The sequence below is a fragment of the Hemitrygon akajei genome, chromosome 6, assembly GCF_048418815.1.
Source record: "Hemitrygon akajei chromosome 6, sHemAka1.3, whole genome shotgun sequence".
NCBI lineage: Eukaryota > Metazoa > Chordata > Chondrichthyes > Myliobatiformes > Dasyatidae > Hemitrygon > Hemitrygon akajei.
In genome coordinates, this window is record NC_133129.1 from 83,361,600 (window position 1) to 83,382,602 (window position 21,003).

The 21,003-nt window shown below is 41.4% G+C and overlaps 2 protein-coding genes across 6 annotated transcripts in view; both read left to right on the forward strand.

The window, feature by feature from the left end:
* LOC140728732 (RNA exonuclease 1 homolog) overlaps positions 1–7,260 on the forward strand; it is a 54,395-nt gene extending 47,135 nt beyond the window's left edge. Inside the window, exon 13 of the mRNA XM_073047684.1 lies at positions 6,689–7,260. Coding sequence (XP_072903785.1) covers positions 6,689–6,780 — 92 coding nt within the window. The 3' untranslated portion in view covers positions 6,781–7,260. The remainder of the gene's footprint in view (positions 1–6,688) is intronic.
* Positions 7,261–11,749: 4,489 nt separating this feature from the next.
* The window catches only part of LOC140729196 (palmitoyltransferase ZDHHC1-like), a 42,393-nt gene continuing 33,139 nt past the window's right edge, over positions 11,750–21,003 (forward strand). Inside the window, exons 1-3 of one of the 5 annotated variants that reach the window (XM_073048689.1) lie at positions 11,750–11,891; positions 16,455–16,670; positions 19,983–20,158. In XM_073048689.1, the coding sequence (XP_072904790.1) occupies positions 16,455–16,670; positions 19,983–20,158 (392 nt within the window). In that variant the 5' untranslated portion in view covers positions 11,750–11,891. Of the gene's footprint in view, positions 11,892–11,935; positions 12,164–12,185; positions 12,279–14,154; positions 14,244–16,454; positions 16,671–19,982; positions 20,159–21,003 lie in introns of those variants that run through there. The other 4 variants (XM_073048688.1, XM_073048691.1, XM_073048687.1 and 1 more) reach the window with 4 other exon arrangements.

Here is a 21,003-nt window from a genome sequence, read left to right on the forward strand (position 1 = left end):
TTAGAAATTGGTAGGTATGACATTGTTAGCATCTCTGAGTCATGGCTGAAAGATCACAGTTGGGAGCCTAGCATTCAAGGATAGACAGGTGGGCAGAAGGGGGTGCTGGGATGGCTCTTGGTTTTTTTTTTAAAAAAGAGATCAAATTCTTAGGAAGAAGTGACATAGGATTAAAATAAAATGTCGAATCCTTGTGGGTAAAGTTAAGAAACCGCAAGATTCAAGTTCAAATTGAATTGTTATTCAACCATACATGAATACCTATGCATACAGTCAAATGAAAGTGTTACTGTGCAAAGCACAGAACCAACAGTCATGCACATAAGATACTAGTAAAGTACGGTCAATCGGAAAAATAGTCCAAGCCCCTGTGTTCATGAATGCTGCAGGAGTTTGCAATTGAATGCAATACACCTTGTCTTCTACTGAGCTAACACTGCGGAGGGGGGTGGCAGCACTGACTCCAGCTTCGATGCCGCACCACTCTCCTGGGCGGCTGTAAACCGGAGGCACTGCAGCTTGGGGCCTAGTCTTCACTACGACTGAGGCCATGCTGTCTGTCAATATATATCAGTGAATTGGACTTGCAGCATTCAACATTATCAATGTCCAGCAGGGCTTTGGTGATCACAAGAAAAGTGACTAAGGCAATTGCTTACTGTTAGACTGCACGCTGCCTTCACGCACTGACTCCAACGCCTCCCTGCCATGGGCAGCAGTATGATCTGCACCAAGTCCAGCTCCTTCACTTTCTGCCAATAAGCAACTCTATGATGGGGTAGACCTGAAGTACTTTTTAAGTTCTTTATGTCCAGCAGGTTCTTGTGATCATAAAAAAAGTTTGTAAAGGACAAAAACACATTTAGTTGAACCCATAGAAGCTGCTGCAATCAGACATACTGCCATCTTACTGGAAGTGCCCCCATCAGAATTGCATACAGGCCTCCGAACAGTAGCCAGGATATGGGATGCAAATTACAATGGGAGATGGAAAATGCATGTTAAGAAAGAAAAAAAGGGATGATTCAATAGTTGTGGTGGGTTTTACGATACAGATAGATTGAAAAAGCCAGGCAGCCCTGCAGATTGAGGAGGAAGTTGACATCAGATGTATTGGTATTACAATGGAGTAAGGGGAACTACAGAGGTAGGAGGGAGAGGAGCTAGCCAAAATTGATTAGAAGGGGATGTTACTGGAACTTGAGGGTCTGAGTTGCAGGGAAAGGTTGTATAGATCAGGATTCCTGATGAAGGGTCTCGGCCCAAAACGTTGGCTACTCTTTTCTCACGGATGCTGCCTGACCTGCTGAGTTCTTCCAGCGTTGTGTACGTATTCTTTGATCCACAGCATCTGCAGTTGTATTTTTGTGTTTAGATCAGGATTTTACTCCCTCACGTGTAGAAGATGAGAGGTATTGATATGGTAAATGGGAGCAGGCGTTTCCTGCTGAGGTTGGCTGAGACTAGGACTAGAGGTTACGGGTTAATGGTGAGAGATGAAATGTTTAAGGGGAACATGACGGGCAACTTCACTCGGAGGGTGGTGAGAGTGTGGACTGAGCTGCCAGTGCAAGTGGTGGATGTGGGTACAATTGCTACATTCAAGAGAAATTTTGATGGGTACATGGATGGGAGGGGTAAAGAGGGCTATGGTCAATGTAACTAGGTAGAACAATTGTTCAGCATAGAGTACATGAGCCGAAGAGCTTGTTTCTATGCTGTAGTGTTCTATGATTCTGTCTCTAACAGAGATGACAGCAGAGCAGCCATGGCTAGAGTTTCTGGGAGCAACTTGAAAGACCTAGGATAGGTTCGTCCCAAAGAAGAATTCTAAAAGGGGTATAAGACAACCATGGTTGATGAGGAAGATCAAGATCAGCATTAAAATCAAAAGAGGACATGCAGTATAACAAAAATTAGTGGTACTTGGGGTATTATGTACAGTTTTGAGCTCCTTTATTCAATAAAGGATTTATTGGTGTGGGAGAGGATCCAGAGAAGGTTCACGACTGATCTAGGGAATGAAAGGGTTAATGTATGAGGAGTGTTTGATGGCTCTGGGCCTGTACTCACTGAAGCTTAAAAGCATAAGGAGGAAGTTGAGTGAAACCTACTGGAAGGCCTAAAAGAATAGATGTGGAGAGGAGTCTAGGACCAAAGAGCACAGTCTCAGAATTGTGACTTCCATTTAGAATGGAGATGAGGAGTTTCTTTATTTGGAGAGTGGTGAATCTGTGAAATTCATTACCACAGACAAGGTGGAGTATATTTAAAGTGGAGACTGATGGGCTCTTGATTAGTAAGGCTAACAAATGTTATGGGCAGAAGGCAGGAGAATGGGGTTGAGAGGGCTAATTAATCAACTAATTTTAAAAAGATGGACCGGGCTTGATGGGCTGAATGGCCTGATTCTGCTATGTTTTATGGCCTTAATATGAAGAATGAACAGCAAAAAATAAAACTTTACACGTGCTCTTTCAAAGCCTCTTTAGACAATTCCTCAACTCCCCAGATTCAATTTCTGCTCTACTGAACCTTACCCTCCTTTTATTGTAGACAATGTAAAGTTTGTTAAGTGAAGGTTCTGTGAGATAGTTTGGAATTAATTTTAAAATTTCTGTTTTGTGCATGTGCTAATTAGGGTCACTGGTCTATAAGAGGTCCTGAGCTGCAGTTCTGACTTGAAAAGGCAAGGAAAGTCTTTGACTTAATGATGTTTATCTGAACTCTTAGAATTCAAGGCAGATGATTTTCCATTGTCTAATCTTCCTATTTTGCTGTCTTTTGGCAGGACACTGAGCTCAGTTGTGGTTCTGCATATTCTGCAATTCAAGTTTACAAGTTCACTTGTGTTACCCTTTGGGTAATTTGAGAGAGACTTTGGTTAAGTGGAAAGGCTGGAGAGGTTGGGCTGTTCTTAAAGCAGGAAAGATTGATGTGATAAATCTGTTAGAGTTTTAGCAATATTATAATAAAATATTTAAAAATGTTTTTGATGGATTCAAGTTGCAGTCTAGAATCAATTTCCTGAAAGGGTTGTTGAAGCAGATTTAACAGGAATTTTAATAAATATTTAGAAAGAGATGTTTCCAGAGTTGTGATCAAAGATGAATAAAGTATCTTTAACAAGAGAGATTCTGAACACTCAATATGCTGGAGGAATTCAGCAAGTTGGGCAGCATCTGTGGAGGGAAATAAAGAATGAATGTTTCAGGAGACCCTTCCTCGAGTGGATGGAAAGGGGCAGAAGGCAGAATAATTGGAGGGAGGGTAAGGAGTGCAAGCTGGCAGGAAGTGATGGGCGAGTCCAGGTGAAGGTCAAGGTTGGGGGAGGGGGAATGAACTAAGAAGCTGGGAGGTGAAGGGTAGAAAAGGTAAATGGCTGAAGAGGGAATCTACTCAGGACAGTAGAGCATGGAAGAAAGGGAAGAAGGGGAACTAGAGGGAGGTGATAGGTGAGGAGCAGAGAAGGGGTGAAAGGGGAGTCAAAATGATAAGTGGACAAAGAATAAAAGGGGGAGTAATTACAGAGATTAGAGAAATCGATGTTCACGCTATAAGGTTTATCATGGCATGAACATCGATTTCTCTAACCTTCAGTAATTACTACCCCCTTCCCTGTTTTCTCCTTTTCAGTTCTCATTCTGGCTCCCCACTCCTCCTCCCCTTCCTTCCATGGTCCCCTATCCTTTCTGATCAGATTCCTTCTTCAGCTCTTGATCTCTACTATCAGACTGCTTTTTCAGCCCTCGACTCTTTCACCTATTACCTCCCAGCTTATTTCATATCCACCCACTTTCTCCCTCACCTGGTCTCGTCTTATGTGCCAGCTTGTGCTCTTTCCCTGCCCCCTACCTTCTGGCTTCTGCCCTCTTCCTTTCCAGTCACGATAAAGGGTCTCGGTCTGAAACTTTGACTTTTATTCCTCTCATTGGATGCTGTCTGACCTTTCAGTTCTTCCAGCATTTTGTGTGTGTTGATAAAATATCTTCAGAGTTTGCATCGTAGCCTTCCTGTTAAGGGACTGCTTGAGAAATATAAAAAAAAGCATTAAAAAAAAAACTCAAATATCAAGAAGTTGGATAAGATCTCAAGGCATGATGGGAAATACCTCAGGTTACTGAGGCAGGAGATGAGATTGCTGATGTTTTGACAGCATTTTTTGTGTCCTCCATTTCCCCAGCCACAGGCAAGAGCCCAGAAGACCAGTGAGCAGCTAATGTTCTTTTGTTCAAGAAGGGAAATAAAGACACTCCCAGAAACTAAACTAGTGAGTCTAGCATCAGTGATGGGGAGGTCAACAGAAAGTGGCTTATAAGTGGTAAGAGAATCCTTTCTTAGAAATGGGTTCTATGAGCATTTGGGAAACCATGGTGAATGAAGGACAATTGCAGAGTTATAGTCGTAGAGCACTGCCACACAGAAATGGGCTCTTCAGCTCACCTATTGTGACCAGGTCTTATTTTGCCTTATTCTTCATACCCATCCCATCCATGTACCCATCCAACTTTCTCTTGGATGTTGCAATCCAACATGCATTCACCTCATCTACTGGCAGCTTGTTTCACACTTGCACCACCCTCTGTGAAGAAGATTCCACACCCCTCCCCCAGCTTCGCCTTAAATATTTCGCTCTTAACCTAAGACCTCTAGTTCTAGTAGGCTGCGTATGGACCAAGTAGTCCCTTCCCACCTTGATTGATTTTTTGTGGTGTGAAGGTGAGTGGTGAAGGTAGAACTTTGAGAGCTGTCTATATGGATTTTAGGTGGGACCCACGTAGTAGGCTCATCAAGATGATGAAAGCAAATGGCTCAAAATGGTTTGACTGTTTGATTTTAGGGTTGACTTGCCCATAGAAGAAATGGGGTAACTTATTAATGGGACTTATTTTAGCTTGAGGTTTGTAGGGATCCGTAAGGGGTTTGTAATATAAATGACCTGAATGAAGTGGATAGATGGGTCAGTAATCCTGCATACAAAATTGGTTATGTTGTGGATTGTGTAGAAGATTATGAAAGGATGTGGCCAAGTGGTTAAGGTGTTGGTCTAGTGATCTGAAGGTTGCTAGTTCGAGCCTCAGCTAAGGCAGTGTGCTGTGTCTTGAGTGAGGCACTTAACCACATGTTGCTCTGTGACGACTGTGCCCTTGCCCTTCCCTTGGATAACATCGGTGGCGTGGAGAGGGGAGACTTGCAGCATGGGCAACTGCTGGTCTCCATACAACCCTACCCTGGCCTGTACCTTGGAATTTTCCAAGGTGCAAATCAATGGTCTTTCGAGACTAAAGGATGCCTATATGAAAGGATATAGTGGGATTTAAGTCAGTTGCAGTTGTGGGCAGAGAAATGGCAGGTGGTGTACTTCATGAGATTTAATGTGAAGAGAGAGTACTGTTAATGGTAAGTCACTGGAGTCCAAGTCAATAACCCCCTGAAAGTGGATGTACAGGTTGTTAGGGTAGCAAAGAAGGCATGGGACATACTTACTTTTATTAGTTGAGGCACTGAGTTGAAGAGATGGGAGGTTGATGTTGCATGAATGTAGAGTATTGCATTTGTTTCTAGTCACCCATTATAGAAAGGATAGAGAGGGCAGCTTTGGGGATGTTGCTGATGAGGTGTACAAGGATTCTGTCTGGATTAGGTATGTGCTACAAGGAGAGGTTGGACTCTGCCGTTTTCTCTGCTGCAGCAGAGGGGAGCCATGATAGAAGCTTACAAGGCTGAGAGGCACCAATAGAGTAACTTTAGTGCTGGTTATTTTTCCAAGGTCAAGACATCTAATACTAGAGCGCAAGCATTTAAGGTGAGAGGGGCAATGTTCAAAGCAGATAACTGGTAGATTTTGTTTAATATGGAGACGCTTGTGTCTGGAATGCACTGCAGAGGTGATAGTGGAGGCAAATATAATGTAGAGGTGTTTAAAAGGCTCTTGGGTATATGAATGTGCAGAGAATGGTGGGATATGAACTGTGTAGGTGAGGGATTAGTTTAATTATACAGTTAACTGTTTGGTTAATTCGCGGGGGTGGGGACAGGGGATTGATTTCAAAACCACAAGGTAATTTTGCAGCTATATAAACCCCTGGTTAGGCCAGGCTTAGAATATTGTGTTCCGTTCCTGTGCCTCGTTATAGGGAGGATGTAGAAGCTTTGGAAAGGATGCAGAGCAGATTTACCAGAATGCTGTCTGGATTAGAAAACATCTCTTATGAGAGCGGATTGAGAAGCTAAAGTTTTTCTCTTTGGCACAAGAGGATGAGACCTGACTTGATAGAGATGTACAGGATTATATGTGGCATAGTTCGACTGGATAGCCAAGACTTTCTTCCAGGGCAGAAATGGCTAATACAAAGGGGCATAATTTTAAGGAGGTTGGAAGAAAGTATGTGAGGAGGGATGTCAGAGTTAAATTCTTTATGAAGGGAGAGGTACATGCAAGGGGTGGTAGAGGCAGATGGATTAGGGGCATTTGAGAAACTTGAATAGGTACATGGACGATAGAAAAATGGAGAGCAATTAGGAGGAAAAGGTTAGAGTTGGTTAAAAGGTTGGCACAACATTGTGGACTGACGGTCCAGTTTCCATGCTTTATTTGTCTATGACTGTACCTGCTGCTAATTCATTAATGGTTTGGAATACTGCAGGCATGAATTGGCAGCTAATGTGAGTTTGTTTCTTATGCCAGCTCAAGGGTCCGGATCTATTGAGAAAGGACGTGCATACATGGAACTCGTGCTGTGTAAAGTGAAGGAAGATGCCAAAAGCAGGAAGCAATGAGACCTCTTGAAAGAGGCAGTATTCAGATGGGACAATAATCCTGGATCCATTTAAACTGGGCAATCCCTAGTGAATTTTCTTGTTCAAGTTAAATCTTCCTGTCAGTGCTTGCTTTTTGCCTTTTGTGCTTGTACTCTGCTTATATTCCTGGCAAAAGTTCAACTTTGTTATTGCTTTAGCCACTGGTTGTATTTGCCACTGCATATTTGTTTTAACAGTACCAAATGTTAGAAGGAGAATACAAGTGTTACGTGCACACTTTGTCTGGCACTTAAAACACATTCTCCCACTTGAAGGAATAAGGGGGTTGGGCTACCTTTGGGTTATTTAGTCCAGTAATTGCTGACCTGTGTAGTGATGCAAGCTAAGAATTAAATTAATTATTGTGTTCAGTGGTCGACCTGAAACCACGATAGTGAAAGTATTTTGACTGTTACTTTAAATGTTAAAATATGAGAGGTTTTTCTGTTTTGTGTAGATGTACGACAAGATGATTATGTTCAATCACTTCTAGTGAAATCAATAAACTTCATTTGGTATTCCATAAAACCACAGTGTGATCCACGGCTATTCTAGGAAAGCAAAACTGTTTTTGATGTATTCTTGATAGAATGTGCAGCAAAAGAGGCAAAATGATGGTCATATGAAAATACTTACGTTCAGCTATTAAAGCAAATCAGCACATATCCAGGATAGTTCTAGATATTGTTGATAACAGTTCTCTCCATTATTTGCCTGGTATGAACTGAACACCCAAGTATGCTCCCAGGCTTGCCAAAATAACCAATATGCTATCAGCAAATTGCTGTTGTACTTTCAGATCTATGAGGAAAGACAGGATACTCTACAGTGACCTACATGTGAGAAGTGCAGGAAGCATTTCTATAATAAGATCCTGCAATTAACAAAGATTTGTTGTCCTGCTTTCCAGAGCTTTTATTTTGGTATTCTGCCACATTTATTGGAGCTGTGTCTTTATTAAACAAGTGTTGCAATTTTTTTTTCATTAAAGCAAGTGTAAATTTGATTGTAAGAGCGGTGCTACAATACGCCTTGCAATTTTAATCATTATGTGGATGGGACATAATGTTAGTATGGTCTTGCAGAGTTCAGTGTTCACTGAAGTTTAAAGGGATTGTTTCTTAGAATAATACTTTGAGCAACTAACTGGGGAGCAGACTAGGATCTAGTATTGCATAATGAGAGATTTAATTTATGATTTTGTAGGAAAGAGACCCCACAAAGAATGATCATGTAGATGAATTTGAGGTTCAGTTTGAAATTGAGAAACTAGGGTCTGAAACTATGGTCCTAAACTCAATTATAATGGTAAGGGTTCACTAAGCTAGAGTGAACTGAGAAAATAGACTTGTAGGTAAGCCGGCAGATTAAGCACCGAGCTTTAAGGAAATTGTTCATAATTGTCTGTAGAGATGAGGAAAGGTTCATTGAGAAGGTGAGGATCATGTGAAAGAAAGAAGACATGCACAGTAAGATTAGTGGTTGGTCAGAGGTGGAAAGTTTTCAGTAAACAGGAATAGATGACTAAGAATATTATAAATGGAGAAAATCAGCATATTTTAACAAAGTCAGTTAAAATAACTATCTTTGGAAAATAATATAATGGAATTGGAGAAAATTTGCTTTACGTCTATCTTCACAGTAAAAGATAACAGATATGTAAATAATGCAGTAGTAAGAGGGAGGAAGTTGCATTTTCATCATTTATAGTCTTGTAGAGCACAACAGCTCATAAACAGGCCCTTTAGTCCATCTAGTTCATGTTGCCCAGTCCCATCAAACTGCTCCTGGGAACTTAGCCCACTATACCCTTCCTATTCATGTACTGTACTTGTCTAAACTTAAATGTTAAAATTAAACCCACATCTACAACTTCCACTGGTAGCTTGTTCGACACTGTCACCACCCTCGGAAGAAAGTCCCCTTCAGGTTCTTCCTAAACAGTTCACCTTTGACCCTGCACCAATGTCCTCTAGATCTCGTCTTGCCCAATTTCAATGGGAAATAGGGTAAATGCAAGCAGCCATTGATCTACACGACTCATAATTTTGTATATCTCTGTCAAATCTCCCAACATTGTCTTCTGCTCCAGGGAATAAAGACCATAAAGCACTGGAGCAGAATTTGGCCATAGAATCACTCCACCATTCTGCTATGGCTGAACTATTATCCCACTCAATCCCATTCTCCCTGTAAACTATGTCGCCCTGACTAATCAAGAACCTGTGAACCTCCAGTGTAATATACTTTGTCTTGGTCTTCATATCTGACTATGGAAATGAATTCTACAGACTCCCCTATCTTTGGGTAAAGAAATCCCTCCATTTCTATTTTAAATGGACTTCCCCTCTATCCTGAAGCTGTGCCCTCTGGCTCTACACTCGCCCATGATAGGAAACATCCTCTCCACCTCCACTCTATCTAGGCCTTTCGATAATTGATAGGTTTCAATGAGATCTCTTCCTCATTCTTCTAACCTTCAGCGAGTACAGGCCCAGAGCTATCAAACACTCCTCATTCCTGGACTCATTCTCGTAAACCTCCTCTGGCCCCTCTCCAATGCCAGCACCTTTTTCTTTGGATGAGGGGCCCAAATACTCCAAGTGTGGTCTGACTAATGCCTCACAAAGCCTTAGCATTACATCCTTGCACTTGTATTCTGGTCCTCTTGAAATAAATGTTAACATTATATTTGCCTTCCTAACCACCCAAATCGACCTGCAAGTTAACATTTAAGGAACCCTGCACAAGGACTCTCAAGTCCCTTTGCACTTTCTTCCCATTTATTTATATTACCAAAGTGCATGACCATACATTTCCCTACACTATATTCCACTTCTTTGCCTGTTCTCCCTGTCTAAGTCCTTCTGCAGACTCCCTGTTTCCTCAACCCTACCTGCCCCTCTATGTACCTTTGTATTGTCTGCAAACTTGACCATAAATCCAATTCTGTCTTCCAAATCATTGACCCATACTGAACACCACTAGTCACCACCCTTTAGTTTTTGCCTCCTACCAATCAGCCATTTTAAAAAAAATCCATGCTGGGATCTTTCCTATAACACCATGGGCAGACTCATGTGCAGCACCTTATCATGGGCTTTCTGAAAATCCAAGTAAACAACATCCTTTGATTTTCCTTCGTCTATCTTGCTTGAAAGAATTCCAACTGATTTGTCAGAGGAAAGATTTTTCTTTCAGGAAAGCATGCTGACTTTCAATTATTCTTCATGTGCCTCTAAGTATCTCAAAACCTCATCCTTGATAATGGGTTCCAACAGTTTACTAACTACTGAAGTCAGGCTGCCTGCCTATAATTTCTTTTGCCTCCCTTTTTTTTAATGAGTGGAGTGACATTTGCAGTTTTCCAGTCCTCTAGAACCATTTTAGAATCTAGCGATACTTTAAAGATCACTATTAATGCCTCCATCAGCTATTTTTTTCAGAACCCTGGGGTGTAGTCCAGTTGACTTATCTACCTTCAGACCCTTTGGCTTCCCAAGTACTTTCTCCTCAAAATAGCACTAACTCATTTCTGCCCCCTTCCCAAGCACCACCTCCTTAACAATAGCAACTACACTTATTTCTGCAACACCTGCCCGACACTCAAGATTGTGGCATAGTGCTAGCGTCTTTCACTGTGAAAACTGTTGCAAAATACTTATTTTGTCTGCTATTTTTGGTCTTGATTACTACCTCTCCAGCACCATTTTCCAGCAGCTCAATATCCATTTTCACCTTACTTTTATTCTTTACCAAAAGATATTTCAGATATATAATCTATTCAACCTTTCCCTGTAACAAGCCCACATGTCCCAGCAACATCCTAGTAAATTGTACTCTATCAATATCCTTTCTGTAAGTAGGTGACAAGAACAGCACACAGTACTCCAAATTTGGCCTCCCCATGACTTGTACAACTTCAACATAAATAACATCCTCCTTGCTCTTATGTTCCAGTCCTCTGGTAATGGATGCTAACATTGCATTTGGCTTCCTAACCACCAACTCAGCCTGCAGGTTAATTGTACTCAATATTTTGATTTATCAAAATGCACCAAAAGCACAGTGGTTCAGTCTTTGCTCCAATTCAACAACGGCTTGGGAAGCAAGATTAAACTTCTGCGTGGAGCTGTGGCATACCAAGCCGATCTGTGTGACGAAATGAACTTTCTAAATACAAAACTGTAGGGTGAGAATTTCAATTGTTGGAAATAAATAAGCAAAACATTGGGAGAAGTATGTTGTCACAGTTTGCCTGTGTGCAAAGTCTGGCACTCTCACAGATGGTGACTTAACAGAGTCACTGCAGTCACTGTAGAAAGATTTTCAGAATGGATTCAAGGATTCGAACGATCTGGAAATTCTGGACTGGGTAAATAACCCGTTTCTTTGCAAGATGGAAGAACAGGGAGAGCGCTTTCAAGAAGAAATGATAAAAATTCAGAACGATAAAGAAGCATTTTTTTTCAAAAATGTTGGCTTTTGTGGTGTGTGATTACACTGGTTTCCTGGTCTTTGGAGAAGAGCCAAACTGCTCTTCATTGCATTTCCATCTTCCAGCCTTGTTGAAAGAGGCTTCAGTGCAGTGAACCACATACAAAAAAAAACCGCTTGGACATTGTTACGCGTGGGGACTTAAGCCTTTTGCTGTCACAACTTGAACCCGATATTTCAACTCTTGCTAAAAACCATCAAGCTCAAAGATCACAATGATATCGAAGATGCTGTACAACGTAGTGTGTAAGATAGGTTTACAGGCAGATAAAAATTTAAAGCAGAATAATTTTCTCATTTTAGCATATGGTAGACTTGTTTTTATACTGGGGGGGGGGGGCCGGAAAGTATATTGTGCCTAAGAGGAGTATTGGAAAGTGGGTTAAGAAAGGTCGGACTTTTTGGGAAGGGTAGGAGCGGGCAGACGCTCAGAATGGGTGAGGAATTGGAAGACACATTCTTCCTCTACGTCGGAACGCGCAGGCGCAGTGTGTTGCTTTGTCGCGTCATGAAAGGTAGCTTGTGACGTAGAGAGTGGTGACCAACTGACCATGGGTGTTGACGGTTGCAATGGCTCATAACGTCGTTGAAAGGTATGGCGAGAGGACGCGGTTTCTGCTTGGGGAATAGAGTGGGCGGGCAGTCACTGTCCGCTGTGGCGATATGGTGGGGCAGGGTGAAATCATAGCTGGCCATTTAACTCGTGTGGGCAGCCGGTTCAGTTGCAATCAGTGCCGAGCCCCGGGTCGGGCTGCCGAGGGGAAGGGGGTGGTTGTGTACTGCTGAACGGTGACGGATTTAACGGTAATGATCCGCTTCGCGCTGCGTAAGGATCTCGGACCCAGAGCCAATGTCACGGCCCAAGGTAGGAGCATCGCACATCGTAAACTTGCATTGCAGTGTCCTCCAGAGCCCGCCTTCTCGCCACCCTCGTCTATTACATTTACAATACTATCCCGAACATGCGAAGAAGTGACCAGGTATGAAGTTTGCAGAAACAGTGTAAAACCACTCTAGTCAGTTTTCTTTCAATTGTCAGCACAAGTGTTCATCTTCATCATCATTATGTGCCGTATCGGCCAAAGTATTAGTGCTGTCAAATGGGATTTAATCTCCGGTAACCTGGGCTTGGGTGCCCAGTTCTGGTTTTGACTGGATCGCACAACTGAGGTGCAAATGTAGATGAGACAGCAACTTTCCAGTAGTGAGGTGAGAGTGACCAACATTGAGGCACTTCAGGGTCTGCGATGGCTTGTGGTATCACGGAGTCCTGGTAAATTTGAAGCCTGCTGGCGTCACTCTTCTGGCCCAGGTAGTGCCAGTGAACAGCGCCATCTCAGGTTGATGTCCAGCCACAAACTGGAGAAAATGTGCAGATGCTGGAAGTCCAAGCGGTGCACACAGAATGCTGCAGGGGCTCAGCAGGCCAGGCAGTGAGTGCAGTTGACATATTGGGCCCACTGTACTCTTTTCCATAGATGCTGCCTGACCTGCTGAGTTCCTCCAGCATTTTGTGTGTGTTGCTCAGGTCAATGTTCTTGTTGCTGTTTGCAGGATTTGTTTGTTGTGCCAGGGAGGGAAGGTGATGTTTTTGTTGCTACTCAAGGGATTTTTTTTGTGAGGAGGGGAATGTTTTACTTTGAGTGGGTTTTGTGGCTGGCTGTGGAGAATTTAAGTCTCAGGGTTGACTACTGCATGCAATCTTTGATATAAATATACTTTGATCAAAGGGACAATAGAGAAATAGAGATTAGGGGTGCTGGAAATCCGGAGCAACACACATGCTGGATGCTGGAGGAGTTCAGGGATCAGGCAGCAGCTAGAAGGGAAATGGACAATCCCTTCATCAGGGCTGGAAAGAAGGAGGATGTGAGCCAGAAGGAAAGGGCGAGAGGGGAGGAGGTGTTGATGGGTGATGGGTAAATCCAGGTGGAAGGTAGGTAAGTGGGATTACTGTCAGGTGATGGGTGGAAGAGGCGAAGGGTTGAACAAATTGGAATCTGATAAGAGAGGGCAGTTGACTGTGGAATAAAGGGAAGGAGGTGAGGAATATGAAGGTGGTGGGCTGTGATGTTGATGCAGGTTGGAGGCTGTCAGGGTGATTTTGCTTCTAGCAAGCCTAACACTCTAATATGGTAGTCAAGGAGGCTCTGGACAGATACGTCAGTGTGAGAATTGGAAGTGGAATTGAATGGCTACTCACGAGGATATCCTGACCGTTAACAGGTGCTCAATGCAGTGGTTCCCCAGTCTGCTTCGGGTCAGGTCAGGCTGGGAGCACTGAATGCAATGAATGGCGCTGATGGAGTTGCGTGTGAAAAGCTGCCTCTCCTGGAAAGATCGTTTAGGGCCCTGAATGCTGGTTAAGGACGATGAGTAGGGGCAGGTTGCTGGGATAAGAGCCTGGAGGGGAGTTAGCGAGGGATGAGCAGACAAGGGAGTTGTGGTGAGTGATCGCTGCAGGAAGAGGAGAGGGGAGGGGAATATGTGCCCCATAGTGGAACTCTTGCAGTTCTACTCTCACATTTTGGACTGGGTCAGGAGTTAGCTTTTTCATTGCAGTGCTTGTACATCTGTGAGATTCTCCTTTGTCCCAATGGATTGGAGCTGATCGACTATCTTCATAGCTGAGACTGACAGCTTTTGGCAGAATGATGACATGTTATAGTTCTTCGGTCTTTATATAAACTGATCAATCTCAGCGATAATATTAAAGCACAGTCTTCAGAAAGCATTTTAAATTACTTTATATATTTAAAACAGTTTCCTGTTAAGTTGCTACCTACATGATAATATCTTGTGGTTACCTTCCATTTCAGAAAACTATCAGTCGCACTGAGTGCCTGCAAGCTGACTGGGCTGGGAAATTTCAAACATTTACTACCTTCTCAGTGAAAAGGTCTTCGTCACTCAGTCCTAAGTGATTGTCATCTCCTTGGATTTAGGTCTCTCTTTCCAGAATATACATGAAGGCTCATAGATTATTAAAACCTATTGCAAGAATGTTTCTGTGTGGTCACCGCTCGCTCCTTTAAACTGAATGGGATGGGCCTGTTTGGTTATATGGAACAATTTCCTTATCTCCGGGAACAGGAAAGTGTTGGATGCTATTGGAAAGAGGTTAAAGCTAAAGAGAAGGCACAGAAAAGAATGATTTGTCGGAATGAAAGGCTTTATGTATTATGACAGACTTAAAAATAACTTGTTTTCACAAAGAGAATGTTAAATGAAATCTAAGTATGTTGTTTGAATTTGGGAAGTTTTAGTAAAACAGGAGTGTGGCTGACTGAAAGATAAAAATCAGAATCAGGTTTATTATCACTGACTGATAGGTTATGAAGTTTGTTGTTTCGTGGCAACAGTGCAACACAAAGAAACAGACTACTATAAATTACAAAATAAATAGTGCATCAATAGAACTAATGAAGTAGTCTTTGTGGGCTGTTCAAAAATCTGATGGCAGAGGCAGGAGGCTCCTGTACCTCCTCTCCAGTGGTAATTAATAGAAGCGGGCATGCTTGAGTGGTGAGAGTCCTTAGTGATGGATGCTGCTGCCTTCTTGGGACACCACCTCTTGAAGATATCCTTAATGGCAGGGTGGTCTGTGCCCATGATGGAGCTGGCAGCGTGTACATCCCTCTGCGACCTCTGTCGATCCTGTGCAATCAGAATGCTCTCCACCACACAACTATAGAAATCTGTGACATGCCAAATCTCTTCAAACTCCTAATGCAGTATAGCCGTGGAGGTGCTTCATTTCAATGCTTTGGGCCCAGGATAGATTCTCTGACACACAGAAACTTGAAGCTGCATACCCTTTTCCACTGCAGACCCCTCGATGAGGACTGGTGTGTGTTCTCCCAGCTTCCCCTTCCTGAAGTGCTCAGTTAATTCCTTGGTGTTGCTGACATTGAGCACAAGGTTGCTGTACATCTCTTCTCAACCAGCTGACGTATCTCACTCACTCACGCCTTTCATTTTCAGATTACTAAAAGAATATGGGGGGGATTATACTAGATTCTTCTGTGTAAAAGGCTGTTTGGTTAAGCATTCAGCCAGTTCTCAGTTTAACTTAATATCCCTTCATAACCTCTCTCTTCATTTCTGTAGTACTGTCCAAAAGTCTTAGGTACCCTAGAGTTTTCCGATTCCAGAACAACAAACAGCAGTCTAAGAGATTTATGTTCAGAGGCAAGACCAGACATTATGTGCGAGATGGTACAAACCACCTTTAGACTTCAAAAGATGGGACTCTATATGTTTTATGTCAATTCCAGCATGTTGGTTTTAAAGGGAACAAGTAGGTGGGTAAATTAGCAAAGGAGGCAACTAGATGAGTTGAAGTGGGCATTCAAATAAATTGCAGTAAAGGAGAAATGAAAAACATTATTAAAAATGAAATTTAAAAAATGTGGAGAAGACAATTCGACGAAGAGAGAAGAGGAAGACATCCTTTTAATATCCAGAAAGAAGTGGGATGGCTGAGGAATGCAGTGGGGAGGAGGTGATTATATCAAGATAAGATTGAGGTTTGGCCACCCAAGGTTCAATAATACATTGTTTTCAAAGAAGAAACCACAATAATAGGAGGTGTCAGCAAGAAATGGTTGAGCATGTACTGGTGAGGTGTCCAGTATATAATCAAGAGAGAGGATGGTTGATTTTAAAGTTATCATGGAATAAAATACAACAACATTAGCAGTATTTTGCAGAAAGGATCACAGGATTATTGATTTAAATATATAGAGCAGTTCCTTAGAATACAGGCCTTTTTATAGAATTTGAGATATATATATATGATTTCGATATCCTGACCCACACTCCACTTCGGAAGGTGGTGGTAACGCACTTCAAAGCTGTTTGCAAGCTGCCATATAGCCAGAGGAGAAGAAAAAAACTAAAAGGTGAGGGTGTGGCAGATGTGAAAATGTTTGTGTTAAGGAAAGCCATCTCACAGAATAAATAAAATCAAGGTGTATGCAAAGGGAAAGTGAATTGAAACTACATCGGAACTACTATGAGAATTCATTTTATGCTCATGACAAGGGTATAAAGTTAACGCAGTGTAAACTGAATTGCCTCTACAGTGGAACTACATAACCTTCATTGCTATTTCAACATTAGCTTACATATGACTTTTTGATGTTACATTGCAGATGAGTTGCTTCCGTAAGGGTAATAAAACTGGACCAGAGGTAAACCATCGTATTCAAAGACACTACACCCCCGGGCGCCCAAAGGTCAATGGTTGGAGCTGGCCACCACATCCATATCAGATATTATCTTGGATAGCCTACTTATACTTCCTTATCATTGTAGTGGGTATATTTATCCCTCTTCTCCCATTGAGTTGGATACCTGCTGGCTACATTGTATCCTTTTTAACAGGACTGTAAGACCTTATTAGTACAGTACACGTTTAAGGAAGTAGTTACGCAGCCTGACCTGTTTTCTTGCAGTGATTTTATTTGCAAGTTGCATCTTGCAGCAACGCTGGTTTCAGTTTTGGTGAGCATGGAAATTTAAAAGCCTTTGAACTGATAAAGAACTGTAGTAGAAGTGGATATTAATCATTGTGTAAAAAATATATGCATGAATTTTATAATTTATTCTTCTGATTTAGCACATTTTCCTGTAATAAAATAGAGTCTAAAGTATTAAAATGACTACAAGACCAGGAAATCTTACCGCAAATGGCTAGCAAGGACTGCCTGTCTCTGCAGGCAAACAGAGAAGGGAACCCTATCATAGAATGGTTACAGCATAGAAGGAGATCATTTGGAGAATTGTGTCCATGCTTGTTTTCCATCCAAGTAGCTTGTCACTTCTACCCATTGGCCATTTCTCTGCAGCCGTACACGATTTTCCTCACCATTTATTGATGCAAAGACAGAATGGAACCTGCCTGCATCACATATGCAGATTACTGTCATTCCAGATTCTCATTGGCCACTTTATTGGATAGAGGAGTGGAACTCAGTGTGGCCTTCTACTGCTGAAGCCCATCCACTTCAAGGTTCAAACGTGCATTCAGAGATGCTCTTCTGTGCATCACTAGTTACTTGAGTTACTGCCACGTTCCTGTCGGCTTGAACCAGTCTGGCCATTCTCCGACCTCTCATTAATGAGGCATTTTTGCCCACAAAGCTGCTGCTCTCTGTATTTTTATTTGCTTTTTGGCACTATTCTCTGTAAGCTCTAGAGACGGTTTTCTATGAAAATCCTGGGAGATCAGTAGTTTCTGCGATACTCTAACCACCCAGTCTGGCATGGTCACAGTCACTTAAATCACATTCTTTCACATTCTGATGTTTGGTCTGAATGTCAACTTAACCTCTTGACCACGTCTGCATGTTTATATGCATTGAGCTGCTGCCATATCATTGGCTGATTAGATATTTGCATTAACAAGCTGGTGTGCCTAATAAAGTGAATGTATACGTTACATAATGAAAATAAGATTCATCTTAAGTCACTCTTAATTATTTTCCCTTAGTTATATACCTGTGACTTTTAGTTCTTTACCCCTTCACCAAAGGGGACAGCCTCCCATTATTTCCTCTGTCCAGACTCCTCATCACTATCAAATCTACACTCAGATTTCTCTTCTTTAAGAAGAGTGGTGCAAACTTTTGTAATATCTCTAATTGTTGCATCACATTCCAGTCATAAAGTTTTTTTTATTGCACTCTGTAAAACCTTAACATCTTTGCTGTCATGGGACAACCAGTCCTGAATGTGATACATATGTTTATAAAGGTTCAGCATGACTTCTGTCTCTTTTAGTTAAAGGATAAAGTCCAGTGTAACTTTTATATCCCTCCATGGCTTTACTCCCCAAATTCATTCTGGTGAAACTTTGAACTTTGTTGCTCACTGTCTATACACCTTTAGTCCACCTAAAACGTGGCGTTCCAATTCCCAAACTCCCTCTCCCTGATTGTGACGGTCTTAAACCGTACTTCCTTAACTTGTTTAAATTTCTTCAGGTATAACACAATCAAATTTGATAATGCTCTATTGAAGTATCACTTACCAATTCTACTGGATCAGATACCTTCTGTCTGTAAGAAGGGGTTTTAGATAGATAGATAGATAGATAGATTATTCATCCCCATGGGGAAATTCAACATTTTTTTTTCCAATGTCTCATACACTTGTTGTAGCAAAACTAATTACATACAATACTTAACTCAGTAAAAATATGATATGCATCTAAATCACTCTCTCAAAAAGCATTAATAATAGCTTTTAAAAAGTTCTTAAGTAGTTTACTTAAATACATTAAATACAATCAACCCCGGCACTTTAACATATCTTACTCCTGGCGGTTGAATTGTAAAGCCTAATGGCATTGGGGAGTATTGACCTCTTCATCCTGTCTGAGGAGCATTGCATCGATAGCAACCTGTCGCTGAAACTGCTTCTCTGTCTCTGGATGGTGCTATGTAGAGGATGTTCAGGGTTTTCCATAATTGACCGTAGCCTACTCAGCGCCCTTCGCTCAGCTACCGATGTTATACTCTCCAGTACTTTGCCCACGACAGAGCCCGCCTTCCTTACCAGCTTATTAAGATGTGAGGCGTCCCTCTTCTTAATGCTGCCTCCCCAACACGCCACCACAAAGAAGAGGGCGCTCTCCACAACTGACCTATAGAACATCTTCAGCATCTCACTACAGACATTGAATGACGCCAACCTTCTAAGGAAGTACAGTCGACTCTGTGCCTTCCTGCACAAGGCATCTGTGTTGGCAGTCCAGTCTAGCTTCTCGTCTAACTGTACTCCCAGATACTTGTAGGTCTTTTTACTTTTTCCCACTGGTGTGAGTGTTGTGAAACATATCAGCAATTTCTGAACCACAGCCATACTTATCTTTAACCCCTTCAGGCTGATCTAAATTCAACCCCTCCTTATCTGCAGCAGCAGTTATAATTATGGTGCACCTTCATTTGCATGTGGATGGGCAAAGTGACTGAGCTGCAAAGACATGCAGGACAAATTTATGAATTATGAGAATCTTTAGGTTGAAAAACCCATGAGGGATTATTTTTGTTTAATGGGAAAAGCATGAACTAATGATAGAATAGTTAAGGAAGAATTGTCAGTATTACCAGTTTAAAAAGAAGTATTATCAGTGATTTGATTCAATATTAAATCTAAGCTTTAAATCTGAATACACTACAAAACATGCGACATAGGTTGGGGGGAAACTACATTAAATAATATAACAGTAAACAAACATTGGGACACACACACACACAACAAGCCTAGTAGAACAGGGTTTAATACAAGCAGCCTAATGATTTTACCACCTTAGAAGTACTTACAATTTTATGTTTTCAATATTCATGCACATATTTTGGAACTATTCACTTTTACAATCCCAAGAAATTTTAGCATGAATCAAATTGATTAAGTTATTTTACTTGGATGATGGTTTGACCAGCTTAACACCAATAATGCAAGACATTTAACTTGGATCAAAGCTGGAATAGCTGACTTGTGTGTATTAATGTGTGTATAAAACTACTGTATTTAGTACTTCCAGCTTTTAAATTATAAGTAGTTGTTATTTGGCTTGGTCATGTCTAATTTTATTTCAGTGTTTTAAAACTGATAAGCAAAGAGTTAGAAAATTTCATCCATAGTATTCAGAACATTTTAACCTTAACCGGTTTTAGTGGCTTGGTGTTGTTTTTACTTGGCATTTAGCTTTTTACGTGATTTCAGCCACCATCGACCCAGCAGAGGATAGCGTTCGGGACAAGGGATATAAAAAATTACCCCCGGTGTTCAACCGCAAAACACGTAAAACTTGTATCCGGAATCGTTACTGCCGGCATTGTAAAGTTCATGTGTAAGTACCAGACAGAGTAATGCTTCTGTTGCTTAGAACTGAAAAATGTACAAAGTAGAGGATCGGCGAGGCTCATTTGATCAATGGTAGTGTGGCAGTTGGAGTACCACTTAATAGCAGTAGCTGTGAGATGAGGTTCAATTCCCAACACTGTCTGTAAGGTGTTTGTATGCTCTCTCTCTGACTGCATGGCTTCCCTCCAGGTACATATTTCAAAAAATATGGACTAGATTTATAAAATTGTGAGTGTGCTACGTTTGTGCCAGGAGCATGGTGGTACTTGTGGGCTGCCCCCAGAACATGTGCTGGAATTGTTCTGACTGTGCTGGTCATTGACGGTGTAGGCCACTGAGACAAAACACTGTGTTTTACTGTATGTTTCGATGTGTCAATGTACATGTGGCAAAGCTGATCAGATCAGGTTTGAAAAGCCTCATACCTAACCTCTGACCTTATGTCTTTGTAGACCTATGATGTCATAAGCCATTAGAATAATACAAAATTATGTATATTATTCAATGCAGATTTAAGATAGTCTAAACTGATTTCTTTATGTCTATACCAGTAATATTAACAGTTTTGGCCTCCAACCAGTAATTATTTGATACCTTTATAGTAACTGCAAATTATTGCATTAGAATTGTAAAATTGATTGAAAATACTTACAACAAAGAACTTATTTCTTTAAGTTCACTGCACTACTGTTTCAAAGTTCAAAGTAAATTTATTATCAAAGTGCATATGTCACCATATACAACCCTGAGACTCATTGTCTTTCCTGTATACAAAGTAAATGCAAGAAACACAATAGAATCAATGAAAGATTGCATCCAATAGGACAGTCA